We start from the raw sequence: 15,250 nt of genomic DNA on the forward strand, positions 1-15,250 counted from the left end.
GGGTTTGTGATGTGAGAATGCACTTGGAATTAACATAGATGTCCTCTAATTATTATGAAAAGATTTTTTTTTATATTCCTGTGATTGTTTCAATAACTACAGTCATGTAAAAGTTAGTGATTTTTTTTTATGTGTAAAAACATTATAAAAATGATCAGATTGTAGCAAAAAGAATTAGTACATGTATTAGGCTAATACAACCGCATACGAATGACGTTTAACTTTTTTTCACAGTACCACAAAGAGAAAAGAAAAAAAAAGAGAAGTGGGCCATTTTAAGTACCACAATGATCCAATAGCTTAAAGATCCACTTTTAGCAGAAATGACTTGAAGAAATTTTTTTCTGTATGACTTTTCACCCTTTTTTGTCCATTCCTCTTTACAACATTGCTTTAGGTCATTGAGGTTTTTAAACCTTTCCAAATGTTGATTTATTTTTGTAATTTTTCAGCCTTCCTGATATAAATTTATGGGTTTGTTTTATAATAGTTTTTGCTAGCCTCCCAGGAAATCCTTTAATGGCCCATACATGTGGAAATGGTTTGGAGCGAGGTAAGTACTGTACAGAGAATGTAGCAGTAACTCCCAGACGAGTTCCTGTAATGGGCAAATGGTGTTGGTAAATGATTGTGTGTACAGTTCCCACCGACAGATGAGTCTCTTTCGGAAATTGGCGACAAGTTATCCATCGATTTTCAAGGATCAGGCGTTCCACTGTCCAAATGTTTAGAATGACTGCAGTGGGCTCGGAGCCACCTCGGCCAGGATCGTCATTCATGGACAAAAGGTTTGGATTGTTCAAATGTGTTACTAAAAAAATCTCATCACCTTACTGTTTTTACGGCTTCATTTATGCTTGTTTTTGAACTGTGGCTTAATTGCAAAGTCCACCGTAATCATCACAGTGTGAAACTGTTTTCTTGTCACGTATGCTGGTATATTTGACCTTCACTACCGAGTGATAAATGTTTAATGTTGCAAACTTATATAAACTAAAATATCAGTTTTAAAACTATTCAAGCTTTTCCCTAAAATTAGTTTTATTTTGATTACCAGTCACAAGACATATTTTCTAGGTAAGAAAATGGGAAAAAAAAAAAAAAAAAAAGGAACCCAGTTAAGACTATCCAATCTGGAAACACTGTTCATGTTCAGTTTTGAACTGCCTGACAAGGTGAACTCTGATTGATTGGCTACTGCTTTTCCAGCATGTTAAAACCTTTAAGCCTGGAAATTTTGTCATCTGTTACACCACCAAACTGTTGAAAATACTATCTGATGTATGATGCATGCAGTTTAAGACACTGCTTTAGAATGCACCCATACCACAAGTAAAAACACCTTAAACAGGATGTTATGTAATGACTTTTGACACAGTACACTACAACATGAGTGTGAGAGAAACGAGAATCACAATCATAGAGCTTGTATTGCATTTTCCTACTGCAGCAAACCTGAAAATTAGCTATCTCACAACCCCGATGAGGACACGTCAATCCTGGCAACACTGAATGCCATCCTGCCCTAACGCTATTCAGACTTTTGCACTTATGTTACAAGCATGTCCAAATTATTAATGTGGATCAGCCACAGCACATAATATCCATCACCTGTGAAAAAAAAAAACCCATATTTGTTAGAGGTGTCATTTGCATATAGATACATTGCATACCCATGTTTAGTGGTAGCGTCGTCTCGCCAAATGTTCAGCCAATTATTCATCCCGTGGACCGGCCCCTGAGACCAAGTGACGCAAGAGTGACATGGGAGCGCCGAGTCCCACCCTGCTGTCTGTGGGTGTTTTCATGTACACAGGAGCAGATATAACATTAGCACCCTGACTTGAGGTAGTCAGAAAGATCAGCCAGGATGAAAGGAGCTGTGGTTATCCTTCTGCTTATTGCCCTGTTCCAAAACTCCTCAGTGGCCGGGCCCATGGACAGGCCTCAGCTGGTAGGATGATTAATTTGACTTTATTTATAGGTATATATACTGCCTTAAATTAAGGGAGAACTTAGAGTAGTCTCGGGTTACTTGAACCATAAATGTGCATACAAGAAGTGTTCAAGTCAAACCGGGACTATGCGTTTCCTTATTTGTTTTTTTTAGCAGTATATATATATATATATATGATGTTTTTCAATTGAATCTCATGCATGCTTAGTTGTTGTTTAAAATTAAGCAGCAGCAGCTTCTCTATGCTGTCCTGTCTTACATACACGAGAACCAATTCTAGTTGAAAGTTACTATATATATATATATATATATATATATATATATATATATATATATATATATATATATATATAATAGATTTATATTTTTGTTTGGTTCTGAACTCACTTGCTGTCCATATTTTAGACGCCTCAGCCAGAAATCCAGACGGAAGCTGTGGAGGCGACAGGACCATTAGATGAGTCTCAGGTGGGTTTAGTGAGATTGAGAGATTAAGCTTCTATTCAGAAGTTGCTTTCAATTAAATATGTCTTGAGCCACAAAACTGCAAGATTTAGTTTAAAAAAAGAGAAGTTGTTATAATATAGACAGAGTTCACGAAGTGGTTGTCAAAATGTGAAAATCTTGGAATCTAGAGATAAATCAGTGGTAATGGTGGGGTAAGACTATATACTGTACAGGCTTAAACCGTGCCAATATATAATGAGATAAAAAAAAATAATATGAAGTTTGTTTTGGTTACGTAGGTCTGCCAAATGCTGTAAACGTATTAATCAGTGCTCTTGTGTCAGGTGTGTCTATTGGGTTCTATTGGGTTTAAGTTACTAATGGCTTCTATGGGTTTTAACTGGACCAGTCCTACATCTTTATAAATCTGTTAGAAGCATCACAAATTACTAGTTATGACCAGCTTGAGAAAGTGTAATGATAACTGGAGTCATAATCTTAAACTGGAGTCAATCTTAGAACAATGCATTTCTTCTCCTACAGAATGAGATCTCTCAGTCTGCGGGTCTTCGGGTGAAGAGGGAGACGTTCATCGTCTCAAAGACACCTGACCGTTTCTGTACTGGTTGCTTCTCTGTGATAGGAGACCCAACCAGACCACAGTAGCAACACCTTACAAAGGTTTTTAAAGAAGAAAAATACATTTGTTGACTCTATTTTATTACTTTTTGTACTTGGAGGTTTTTCTATGTCTGTATCTATTAAGTCTCAGTCCTGATAAATAAACACAACTGTTTCTCACCTTTCTTTTCACTAAAGTGTCATGTGGTGTTTTTTCATCCCATTTTTCATTTCAGAGCTTTACTGCACCTGTAATTTGTGGATTTCCTAAACTGTCAGGTAATAACACGGATTACAGCCTGACGTCCAAGCGGCTAGCTCGGTGCTCTGTCATTAGAACCGCAGAGAGTGTTATTATGGAGCAATGAGGTTTGAGTCCAGACAATTAAGACCATTATTCTCTCGCCCACCCTTGCCAGTCCTTCCTCATTTTGACCTCTTTTTCCATCTCAGGCAAAAACAACCAAAATAGTGTTGTGTGTCAAAGAGGTGTTATTTTAGAGTGAGAGCTTTTGTGAACTTTCTGAGAAAACACCCAGTGTGTATACAATTAAACATAGGCATGTTTTGGATGATTGTGACTTGAAGGCATGATCTTACAGAGATGTGGTTTATTATTCTCAAACTCTCAACTTGTAAAATAGTCATGTAATCTATACAAGCCATAGAGCAGAAGGGAACTGATGCAAATGAAAAGCATATATTTTACAGAAATGTTTCTGTAGTCACAACTGCAAAGTGAAGCCCTGCTTGTAAGGGCGAATTTTCATTTTGTCTTCTTTTCCTCTTTGACTTCCGAACCTGCAAGGACAAAAGACATAATAACAATATAACAGAGCCATGCTGATGTCAACAATCAAATATTGTTTTTTAAATAACAGGAATATCATGTCAATATCAATTTGCACCCAAAACACATGCATATAAAACATATACTGTAGTGTGTTAAAAAGCCCCGTCTGTAAAATTAAATCATTTTCATGTCTGTAGAACTACTTTCATAGCCAAATATATACAGTGGTGTGAAAAACTATTTGCCCCCTTCCTGATTTCTTATTCTTTTGCATGTTTGTCACACAAAATGTTTCTGATCATCAAACACATTTAACTATTAGTCAAAGATAACACAAGTAAACACAAAATGCTGTTTTTAAATGATGGTTTTCATTATTTAGGGAGAAAAAAAATCCAAACCTACATGGCCCTGTGTGAAAAAGTGATTGCCCCCCTTGTTAAAAAATAACTTAACTGTGGTTTATCACACCTCAGTTCAATTTCTGTAGTCACCCCCAGGCCTGATTACTGCCACACCTGTTTCAATCAAGAAATCACTTAAATAGGAGCTACCTGACACAGAGAAGTAGACCAAAAGCACCTCAAAAGCTAGACATCATGCCAAGATCCAAAGAAATTCAGGAACAAATGAGAACAAAAATAATTGAGATCGATCAGTCTGGTAAAGGTTATAAAGCCATTTCTAAAGCCTTGGGACTCCAGCGAACCACAGTGAGAGCCATTATCCACGAATGGCAAAAACATGGAACAGTGGTGAACCTTCCCAGGAGTGGCCGACCGACCAAAATTACCCCAAGAGCGCAGAGACAACTCATCCGAGAGGCCACAAGAGACCCCAGGACAACATCTAAAGAACTGCAGGCCTCACTTGCCTCAATTAAGGTCAGTGTTCACGACTCCACCATAAGAAAGAGACTGGGCAAAAACGGCCTGCATGGCAGATTTCCAGAGCGCAAACCACTTAAGCAAAAAGAACATTAAAGCTCGTCTCAATTTTGCTAAAAAACATCTCAATGATTGCCCAGACTTTTGGGAAAATACCTTGTGGACCGACGAGACAAAAGTTGAACTTTTTGGAAGGTGCGTGTCCCGTTACATCTGGCGTAAAAGTAACACAGCATTTCAGAAAAAGAACATCATACCAATAGTAAAATATGGTGGTGGTAGTGTGATGGTCTGGGGTTGTTTTGCTGCTTCAGGACCTGGAAGGCTTGCTGTGATAGATGGAACCATGAATTCTACTGTCTACCAAAAAATCCTGAAGGAGAATGTCCGGCCATCTGTTCGTCAACTCAAGCTGAAGCGATCTTGGGTGCTGCAGCAGGACAATGACCCAAAACACACCAGCAAATCCACCTCTGAATGGCTGAAGAAAAACAAAATGAAGACTTTGGAGTGGCCTAGTCAAAGTCCTGAGCTGAATCCTATTGAGATGTTGTGGCATGACCTTAAAAAGGCGGTTTATGCTAGAAAACCCTCAAATAAAGCTGAATTACAACAATTCTGCAAAGATGAGTGGGCCAAAATTCCTCCAGAGCGCTGTAAAAGACTCGTTGCAAGTTATTGCAAACGCTTGATTGCAGTTATTGCTGCTAAGGGTGGCCCAACCAGTTATTAGGTTCAGGGGGCAATTACTTTTTCACACAGGGCCATGTAGGTTTGGATTTTTTTTCTCCCTAAATAATAAAAACCATCATTTAAAAACTGCATTTTGTGTTCAATTATGTTATCTTTGACTAATAGTTAATGGTATTTGATGATCAGAAACATTTTGTGTGACAAACATGCAAAAGAATAAGAAATCAGGAAGGGGGCAAATAGTTTTTCACACCACTGTAAATGGAAACTGTATTTTGGATCAACAAGTTATTAACCTTACTCACTCACTCACTCACTCACTCACTCATTCATGGTCTATACCGCTTTATCCTGTCATGGGGGGCCTGGAGCCTATCCCAGGAAACATACTGTAGGGCACTTACAGTAAGGCGGGATACACATCGCAGGGCCCACACACGTACATATACACACTATGGGCAATTTGGAAACGCCAATTACTATAATATGTTTGTCTTTGGACTGGAGGATGAAACCGAAGTACCTAGAGGAAACCCACCAAGCATGGGGAGAACATGCAAACTGGCTGCAGAACCTAGGTGGAAATAATAATAATAATAATAATAATATAATGGTATAAATAATTAGAACTGTGGTTAATAGTTTTTACAGTACAGTGCAGGGGTGGATCAGGCTGAGCAAAAAGTAAAAAAAATTAAATCTACGGTACTCTTTTGTCATTCGCTCAATCCCATAGATCATGTACAGACAGTTTCTTGACTGCTAAAGCCTTCTTCACCACTGTCCAAGAGTTTTCTATAGGGTTTAAGTCTGGAGATAACCCAGGCCATGGCTCAAGAACTGAACACTATTGTCACATGTTTTTTTTTATCTACTTTTTAGGTTAATTTACACAACTCTTCAGCCAAGTAGGCTAGAACTGATTTGCAACATTACCTGTTTTGTGCACATGGAAAACTGTAATACATAGCATATGTTATCTTAATACTTTTGGTCACCACTGTATGTACTACAGTTTACTGAAAATCTGTTTAGTTACCAAAAAAATAAAGAGTTTTTATTTACTTTTCTTTTTTCCACACATACCACCCATGAAGATGTTAAAAGTATACTTTTATCTAAAGCTTTAAATAACACAGTTGGCACAATATTTTGATATAATTTACTAAGTGGTTCTCGTTACGAGATGATGGTAAGGTTTGTTTGAGGGTTTTAGATTTCTTGACTCAGTAGATTCTAGATTTTAAAAAAATATATATTTTAATACACTGCCTTATGACTCAGTAAATGCTTCTGTACCATCAGGATCTGCAGGACTCTGCTGTTCTACAAAAGGTTGGGTTCCTCCTTCAGCTTCTGCACTACCATACAGTGACCTGTAGGGGACAATATAACATGCAACATATCTCATTTTAGACCACAGCATTAGGGCACAGTTAAAATTAATTTTAATGCACTGAACATTATTGTAACTTCAGTATCCTGTAGGTAGGAATAAAGAAAATAAGTTTGTCTGTAAGGATTTTTCACTTTTTTTAAAAACATTCCTAGAGTAAAGCAGAGTAGTTACCAAAAAATTATTTATACAGTGGGGCAAAAAAGTATTTAGTCAGCCACCAATTGTGCAATTTCTCCCATTTAAAAATATGAGAGAGGCCTGTACTTTTCATCATAGGTATACCTCAACTATGAGAGACAAAATAATAAGAAAAAAAATCATATTGTAGGATTTGTAAGGAACTTATTTGCAAATTATGGTGGAAAATAAGTATTTGGTCAATAACAGAATTTCATCTCAGTACTTTGTTATACCCTTTGTTGGCAATGACAAAGGGAAAACGTTTTGTGTAAGCCTTTACAAGGTTTTCAAACACTGTTGCTGGTATTTTGGCCCATTTCTCCGTGCAGATCTCCTCTAGAGCTGTGATGTTTTGGGGCTGTCGCTGGGCAACACAGACTTTTAACTACCTCCAAAGATTTTCTATGGGGTTGAGATCTGGAGACTGGCTAGGCCACTCCAGGACCTTGAAATGCTTCTTACGAAGCCACTCCTTCATTGCCCGGGCGGTGTGTTTGGGATCATTGTCATGCTGAAAGACCCAGCCACGTTTCATCTTCAATGCCCTGCTGATGGAAAGAGGTTTTCACACAAAATCTCATGATACCTGGCCCCATTATTCTTTCCTTTACACGGATCAGTCGTCCTGGTCCCTTTGCAGAAAAACAGTCCCAAAGCATGATGTTTCCACCCCCATGCTTCACAGTAGGTACAGTATGGTGTTCTTTGGATGCAACTTAGCGTTATTTCTCCTCCAAACACGAAGTTCTATTTTGGTTTCATCTGACCATTTGACGTTCTCCCAATACTCTTTTGGATCATCCAAATGCTCTCTAGCAAATTTCAGACGGGCCAGGACATGTACTGGCTTAAGCTGGGGGACACATCTGGCACTGCAGGATTTAAGTCCCTGGCGGCGCAGTGTGTTACTGATGGTAGCCTTTGGTACTTTGGTCCCAGCTCTCTGCAGGTCATTCACTAGGTCCCCCCTTGTGGTTCTGGAATTTTCGCTCACAGTTCTTGTGATCATTTCGACCCCATGGGGTAAGATCTTGCATGGAGCCCCAGATCGAGGGAGATTAGCAGTGGTCTTGTATGTTTTCCAATTTCTAATAATTGCTCCCACACCAAGCTGCTTACCTACTGTATTGCAGATTCAGGTGTCCTTTGACAGCTCTTTAGTCTTGGCCATAGTGGAGTTTGGAGTGTAACTGTTTGAGGTTGTGGACAGGTGTCTTTTATACTGATAATGAGTTCAAACAGATGCCATTAACATAGGTAATGAGTGGAGGACAGAGAAGCCTCTTAAAGAAGTTGTTACAAGTCTGTGAGAGGCAGAAATCTTGCATGACCAAATACTTATTTTACAGAGGAATTTACCAATTAATTCAGAGGTTTACCTATGATGAAAATTACAGGCCTCTCATCTTTTTAAGTGGGAGAACTTGCAATTGGTGGCTGACTAAATACATTTTTGCCCTAATGTATATCTTTAGTAAATGCTGTATCCTGGTCAGGGTGGTAATAAACACTGGGTATAAGGTAAAATACTTGCTGAATTAAACCTGGAGAAACTTTGAATAATCTAATTCTCCCACTGGCATGTTTTGGGAAGTTGAAGGAAACTGGGGAATCCGCTGAAAACCCATGCAAATATGAACCTGCGAAGCTACTTGGAACTATGAGGTGGCAATGCTACCTGCTCCACCACTATGCTGATTCATATTGGTCACTTGACCATGCTTGTACTGTAGAATTTTTCTCAATCCATCCATCTTTCTAGAAACCTCTGTGGTCCAACTAGGTGGAGGCCAATGGTGACCATTGCATTTATTCCAATTTTTACACCTGTGGTAGGATGTCCAGTCAACATTCACACTCACCTAATTCACACCTAATGATAACTGGATTGAATTAGAGGAGATGCTGTGCTAAGGATAATAGCTCAGAGACTTACAACGATGGGTGGCATCTGCTCTCCTCTCCATCCAGGATCCCATGATACATTCCAATCTCCAATTCTATCCTCTTTTTGTTGTTGAACAGTGTCTCATAGTCCCGCTGTTGCTGCTCAATGTCTCCATGCACATCAGTGAGCTCAGCCTCCAGCTTACCGATGACAGAGCCCAAATTCTGAAGCTCGATGTCATGCCAGTGCTTTGCATCGTTCAGGGAGTTCTTTAGGCCTCGTTTCTGTATGTAAGACCATAGATCAAGGGTGAACAAATAAAACCTGAAACTGATAGACAGAGTGGCCTGCTAAGATTAAATCAGCAACAAAATAAATAATAAAAAATTAAATAAAAATAAATTAATGTCAGATGTAAAGATTTGATTGGAAAAAAAGTTTCATACCAGTGCATTCATGGACTCTGTTTCAGCATGCAGTCTCTGGATTTTAGCGTTTGCCTCATAACATTCCGTCTTCAGATTCTCCAGCAGTTCTTCCTCCTTACTCAGCTTTTTGTCTACACTCTTATCCTTCTGCATACAAACACAGAATTTTTCATAGCCAACTTGGATTTGTAGATTGATTAAAAAAAAACTTGTATTTTCCCCTTCTTGGTCACAAGGACAATCACTGTAACTGTAACTATACATGTACATAGTTCTGTGTTTTTTTTTTCCTGAAAGTATAATTTCAGTTCTTTGAATTTTACCTTGTACTCAAGGGATGCATCAGCCTCTGCCCGTGTCTTCTCAACGACCTTCTCCCAGTGGGATCGGATAAAACTCAATATCTGTTCAAGACTTGTCTCAATTGGTGGATCAGCCTCATGGATAGCCAACTGGTTATAGAGCTGTCTTACATCCTACAAAGGTCAAAATGTTAGCATGTTTTTTTTTTTCCCCCGATTTTCTCCTTAATTTTTATTCGTGTCCAATTCCTCCCAGTCACTAGGGCGCTCCCACATTAAGCTTCTACTACCACTCAGTTGGAAGGGCCGCAGACTATCACGTGTTTCCTCCGACCCACGTGACGTCACTGACCGCATCTTTTCAAACTGCTCGCTCACACACTGTTAGGGGCGGCGTAACACACTCGGAGGACAGCGCTATCAGCTCCTTCTGTTCGCGTGATCTCACATACGCCCTTGATTGGCTGTAGAGCCATCATTTATGTGGGAGCATGAAGTACCTCTCATTCATCCTCTGTGAGAGAGCTCGGCCAATCAGCTCTCTCTAGACCTCCGGCTGCGAGAGGTTACAGCATCACCCGGGAATCAAACTCGCGATCTCCAGATGATAGGGCGAGCACTTTACCACTGCGCCACTCGGAGGTTAAATGTTAGCATGGTGTGTTAATTATACTTTTAAAGTGAGTCTAAAGCACAATTTTTCCCCAAATCAAAACTACTCCCCAATGCCAAGTTTTTTAATGTAGCCTAGAACATGCATTGTCTAAATTCTCACCTCTTCATGAGTTTTGGCCAGGTCTTGGAGCTCTGCATTCATGCTTACAATCTGGTTCTCTAGGTCCACCTTGGTAAAGTTGGCATTATCAATCACTTTGTTGAGGGAGTTAATCTCTTCCTCCATGGCTTTATGGAAGGTTTCTTCATGGTCAAATCTGAAGAATCACACAGAAAGACAATATTCTGCTTTTTCTCTACAGAAGCTAGTCTATGTTGGAAAGGCATTTTTGTGAGAACTGTTGTTCACATTGTTGATTCAAGGCTGTCAATCCAACATACCTCTCTTTGAGATCTTCCGCACTGGCTTGGATGTTCTCTGTCTGAAGCACAAGTCTAGCATTGTCCAAGATGGCCTCACTCACCTGGAAGATGGCATGGTTTATTATATTGACACTTTTATTTTATCTCACTTTCAAAATATGTCATGTTTGTACTCAGAGCAAACAAAGAAGCACTATAATATAGGATCACCTAAAGTCATTAACATTTCAACAACAACTTCCATCCAAAAAGTTGTTGAACTACCGCACACTATTATTACAGCAATCAATTGGAGACACCATGACTTGACAATTCTCTAATCTAAGAGTCTTTATTGCTTTATGAAATCTTATGAATGAGTGGTGAAATAATAAATCAATAAATTATCTACTTCTGCTTTTAAAAAAGAAATTTCACTCGTGGTCTGCAGCTCTGCCCACCTGTCTGTAGATGTCCTCCCATTCCCGCTTGAGTGCGCCCCACATCTTAGCGCTGGAGGCCTTACGATCCATGCAGCTATGGATCTCTTCTTCTAGCTGCTGATTAAGTTGCTCAAGTGTATGTACCTTTTCACGGTACTCTAAGAGAGAGACATTAAGCCCCTCAGAACCTAACAGGTGACCCCTTTCTGCATGCTTAGGCAGCACCGGGGCACTGGTGCTGCGCAGGCCGTGCAGGAACACACTGCTGATGCATAGTGCTCTGCGGGACACCCGGGCACCCAGGCAGGTGCCGTCCGAAGATGCTGAGCCCACGAATGTGCCCCTAGGAAGATGGCTACTAACCGTGCTCACTCGACTCACACTTTCTGGGCTTTCTGCAGCAGTCTGGCCCAGGATGGATGAACGGCGTCTTGGCAGAGGCATTTCGTTTCGACGTTGGTTTCTGACAGACCAACTACTAACCCAGAAACATTCCTGCAGAACACAGCGCTTCTTTCTGACTTAGCAACAGCGAGAGCAACAAAACAGCACCAGCTTCTGTCACATGCCTCTTTATTGTGGCCTGGGCTTCTGGAAAGCAGAGCCTTTGTTTTGGAACCTGCATTCTTTGTCCATACAGGCTGACAGATTTTTGTCTGCCGCAGCATTCTGTGGTTCTCAGGAAAGCTCTATGGAGTCCCTGACAAATCCAGGGCACATGCTTGAACACATGCTTCGAACAGCAATAAATAATAAAGGTAAAAACTACGTAATCATCATATCCTATGCTTTGAGTGCATGTGTGTGTGTGTGTGGAAGAGCGCATTATGCAACTCATCACACATCACAACATATTGGGGCAGTAAGCACCACCTGACTTAAACCCAAGCTAAATGACTCATCTCATCATCAGTAGGACATAAGTCATCCGAACACTACTAGAAAGTATAACTTCACTGCTTCCTTTTTTGAGAGTGGCATGGTGGTGGCATAGTGGTAAGTGTTATTGCCTGTGCAGAATGTCATATGTTCTTTCCTGTTTCCCCTCCCACTGTCAAGAAAACAAGCATGTAGGCAAATATAATATGTTAAATCCCCCTTAGGTGTGAATGTATGTGTGCACAATACCCTATGATAGACTGGGGTGCATTCTCCTGCCTTGCCCCACAGCGTTGACAGGATAAGCTCTAGACTAGGACTGATCAGTTTATAGCGAGTAATAAGGACGTCTTGTACAAAAATGAATTCTGACCAAATACAGTAATCTGATCGGGCGAAAGACTTTCCACGAATAGTGATAATAGATGATAACAGCACTGAGAAGTTTAACCATACCGTATCACTTCAGGTGCTCTGACAATCTTTAATTACACTAGCTGTCGATCGCAGTATGGGTGAAAGTAGGTCAAAAGAAAGCAGCTTTCTGCCAAACCATACATTCAATATCAGTCACGGGAAACACTTTCAGCAAGATAACACATCTGATAATGTCATTGCTTCGTAAAAAACAATTTGACTCCTTAGTAAATTGCTTCTAAGTCGTTCCAAATTACCTCTAAACATATGCGTCTATGTTGGTTTACTGTAGTTACATCTAACACAAGCTGTAACACTAACTTGCTTCCTAACTAACACAAGGCTGAATCCCAAATCCCTCTCGAACTCCTGATCAAGGACACTACTTCGTGTGAAACAAGGCATTAAACAACCTACATAGTACACTAGCTTTCCATTTAACACTATTTAAGATTAAAATCCAGACATCTGGAAATAAGCTGATGTTCTAAAGCAGAAAAAGTGGAAATATTAAGTACATTTCACATGTTTCTAAGGATTGTCTACCAATATTGTAATATAGGAATATTGGGCTCTTGAAAAACGTATGAAGCTTTTTCCAAAAAAAAACAAAAAAAGAAAAAAAATGTTTTTTAAAAAGGCTGTACCAATCAAAGAAAATGGAATTTCATCCGAATAACACAGAAGTAGCCTGAAACTGTGGTGTCACAATAGAAAGTCATGAGGAGGGTTATTGAACTAAACTGTAACCTATCACCGTTTACACTTCTCCAACTTTGTGGTCCAGGGGAAAATTCACAAAATTCCCTTTGTAATAACACACTCAAGCACAAGTTTCTACTTAATGGTTTGCATAAACCATCACCCTACTTACTTCAGTAAATGCGGATATGGATATGTGTTGCATTTTACCCAGAGGTACGTTACAGTATGTTACTTCTTGTAGTGTGAGATATATAATTTGTTACCTAGTAGTCTAGTCTCACTAAACAAGTAGTCCATTCTAGCAAACTGAACAGAAGGTGGAGTGTAAACCTTTGCTAAGCTCTGCTAATCCATAAATCCATAATTGTACTATGTGTTTTATGGCAACATGGAGGTGCAATGGATATTTGTTGTTTCCTTATAGCTTTGTGCTAGGAGATGTACATTTACATTTAGCCATTTGACAGACGTTCTTACAAAAGAAAAAAAAAATCCAGAGCGACTTACAAAAGTGCTTTGTGGTTTCCGTCATTGGATAGATCCTTATACTGGGTTACTAGGTCACTAACTATAAATACCATCAATCAAACACTGTTGGGAAGATTTTTTTATATATATATATTTAAGAAACAGATGTCTTTGGTTAATCTGTGTGATGTTTCTGTGCATGTTTTCCCCATGTCCCTTGAGGTCTCCAGTTTCTTCCTGTATTGTGACCAAGATATGCTGTAGATCCACCTACCTTCTCATCATGATAAAGGGATTTCTATAGATGATTGCTTATTCCATGTAAGAGATATTACAGAGCTGAGATATTTGCGCATAAACTTGTAGTGTGAGCCATTTATTCTGACTAAACACATTTGTCTTACTGCATCTATTTTCATTCAGTGGTGGCCCATACGCTATCCTGTAAAGACTCAGCACAAGGCAAGACAACACATAAATACCAACATGGTAAATTAAAAATAGCTCCGTACTTTTGCTTCTTCATCTCACTTCATGAGTTTCAGATGACATTTCCTCCTCTATTTTTTCACATACTGTACTGTAGCTTTTTTTTTTCAGGTCCAGGAGTGATTGTGGCAGACACAGATATCTCCCACAACATCTAAACGTGTAGCGAGACTTTCGTCAGTTTGTGATAAAAAAAATTATTGTTCACTTTCAGTTATGCTTAACCTCCTTTAAAATATCGTTAATAAGTCATTGTCTTCCTGTTCAGTAAAACTGACTGTCACACTTCCCACGAGAAAGGAAGGGTGCTGTTAGTCTAGCTCTATGCCTGTTTCAGACGTGGTTGAGTAAAAGTGTTAGTCTGAAACTTTCTTAGGCTGTTACAGTATGGTTTCTAAATGACTATAGAACGAAAAAAAAAAAAACAGATGAAAAGGCTGCAGATGTACACCTATGGAACCACTTACTTCACAGCTTAGACGTTGTGAACACGATACATTACAACAGCAAACGTATGTGAACATCTGAAAGTCTCGCGCGTGAGGCCCCTCTTTTCTGTTAGAATAACCTCCACTCTTCTGAGAAGGCAATCCACTGAGAATTAGTAGATTTTCGAGTGTAGCATTCAGCCACAAGAGCTCAAGCACAGATGTTAGATGAGGCCTGGGTGCAGTCAGTGGGGTTGAGGTCAGAGCCTCTCGAGTTCTTTTCCTCCCAGCATTGGTAAAATATGTCCCCTTGAAGTTTGCAAAGGATGCCATGCTGGAACAGGTTTGGGTCTCTTAGATCCAGTGAAAGAAAACTCTGATGAAAGAATACTAAGACACTTTTTCACATTTGTACGCTTTGAAGAAATGCTATAGCGGTCAAATGTTCATACAGTATACTTTTGGTCAAATAGTGTCTTTCATGTATGGTGCAGTCTCATTTTCTAATTATTGATGTGCCAGCAAAATGGGCTGAAAAATAGCAACTCTCATGCATACACATCCAGTAGATGTGTCTCACTCCGTGTATTCACTTGGTGATAGTGATATGATAACTCCTTGGTAAGTGTGTGCCTTATTTATTTCATGTGAATTTTTATACAATGACTTGAGATGGATTTGTTGTCCTTCATTCTTCCGTAAAGGTCCCACATTTTACTACATCTATAAGAATGAGCACAGACCTCAGAGGCCACTTAAAGTGTATCCACTTAATGTATCCTAATAATATCCCCCAATAGAACAGCAGA

The 15,250-nt window shown here is 39.4% G+C and overlaps 1 protein-coding gene and 1 long non-coding RNA gene across 3 annotated transcripts; one reads left to right on the forward strand and one right to left on the reverse strand.

Annotated features, from left to right (window-relative positions):
* The first annotated feature begins 1,865 nt into the window (after positions 1–1,865).
* On the forward strand, positions 1,866–3,153 carry LOC128514339 (uncharacterized). Its single transcript, XR_008356448.1, has 3 exons — positions 1,866–1,954; positions 2,363–2,425; positions 2,948–3,153. It is a non-coding gene; the product is annotated as an uncharacterized LOC128514339 (long non-coding RNA).
* A 491-nt stretch (positions 3,154–3,644) lies between these two features.
* Positions 3,645–14,764, reverse strand: bfsp2 (beaded filament structural protein 2, phakinin). 2 transcript variants are annotated; one of them, XM_053499444.1, is made up of 9 exons: positions 13,564–14,764; positions 11,074–12,106; positions 10,652–10,734; positions 10,371–10,527; positions 9,617–9,769; positions 9,312–9,440; positions 8,914–9,149; positions 6,698–6,774; positions 3,645–3,826 (listed from the first exon to the last, which is right to left on the reverse strand). In XM_053499444.1, the coding sequence occupies exons 2-9, from the start codon at positions 11,497–11,499 to the stop codon at positions 3,792–3,794; spliced, it is 1,296 nt and encodes a 431-aa protein (XP_053355419.1). In that variant the 5' UTR covers positions 11,500–12,106; positions 13,564–14,764; the 3' UTR covers positions 3,645–3,791. The 2 variants fall into 2 exon arrangements, with proteins under 2 accessions (XP_053355419.1, XP_053355428.1); XM_053499453.1 differs by lacking the exon at positions 13,564–14,764 and having other exon boundaries at positions 11,074–12,706.
* Positions 14,765–15,250: the final 486 nt, after the last annotated feature.

The sequence above is a fragment of the Clarias gariepinus genome, chromosome 1 (genome assembly GCF_024256425.1).
Source record: "Clarias gariepinus isolate MV-2021 ecotype Netherlands chromosome 1, CGAR_prim_01v2, whole genome shotgun sequence".
NCBI lineage: Eukaryota > Metazoa > Chordata > Actinopteri > Siluriformes > Clariidae > Clarias > Clarias gariepinus.

What these genes read in the sequence shown, in the direction of transcription:
- bfsp2 (XM_053499444.1), bottom strand. Translation starts at nt 11,499, where the DNA reads ATGCCTCTGCCAAGACGCCGTTCATCCATCCTGGGCCAGACTGCTGCA. An exon ending in TGGCCAAAACTCATGAAGAG is followed by an intron (nt 9,770 to 10,370) that starts GTGAGAATTTAG and finishes TGACCTTTGTAG; the next exon opens with GATGTAAGACAGCTCTATAA. An exon ending in CAGAGTCCATGAATGCACTG is followed by an intron (nt 9,150 to 9,311) that starts GTATGAAACTTT and finishes TCTTACATACAG; the next exon opens with AAACGAGGCCTAAAGAACTC.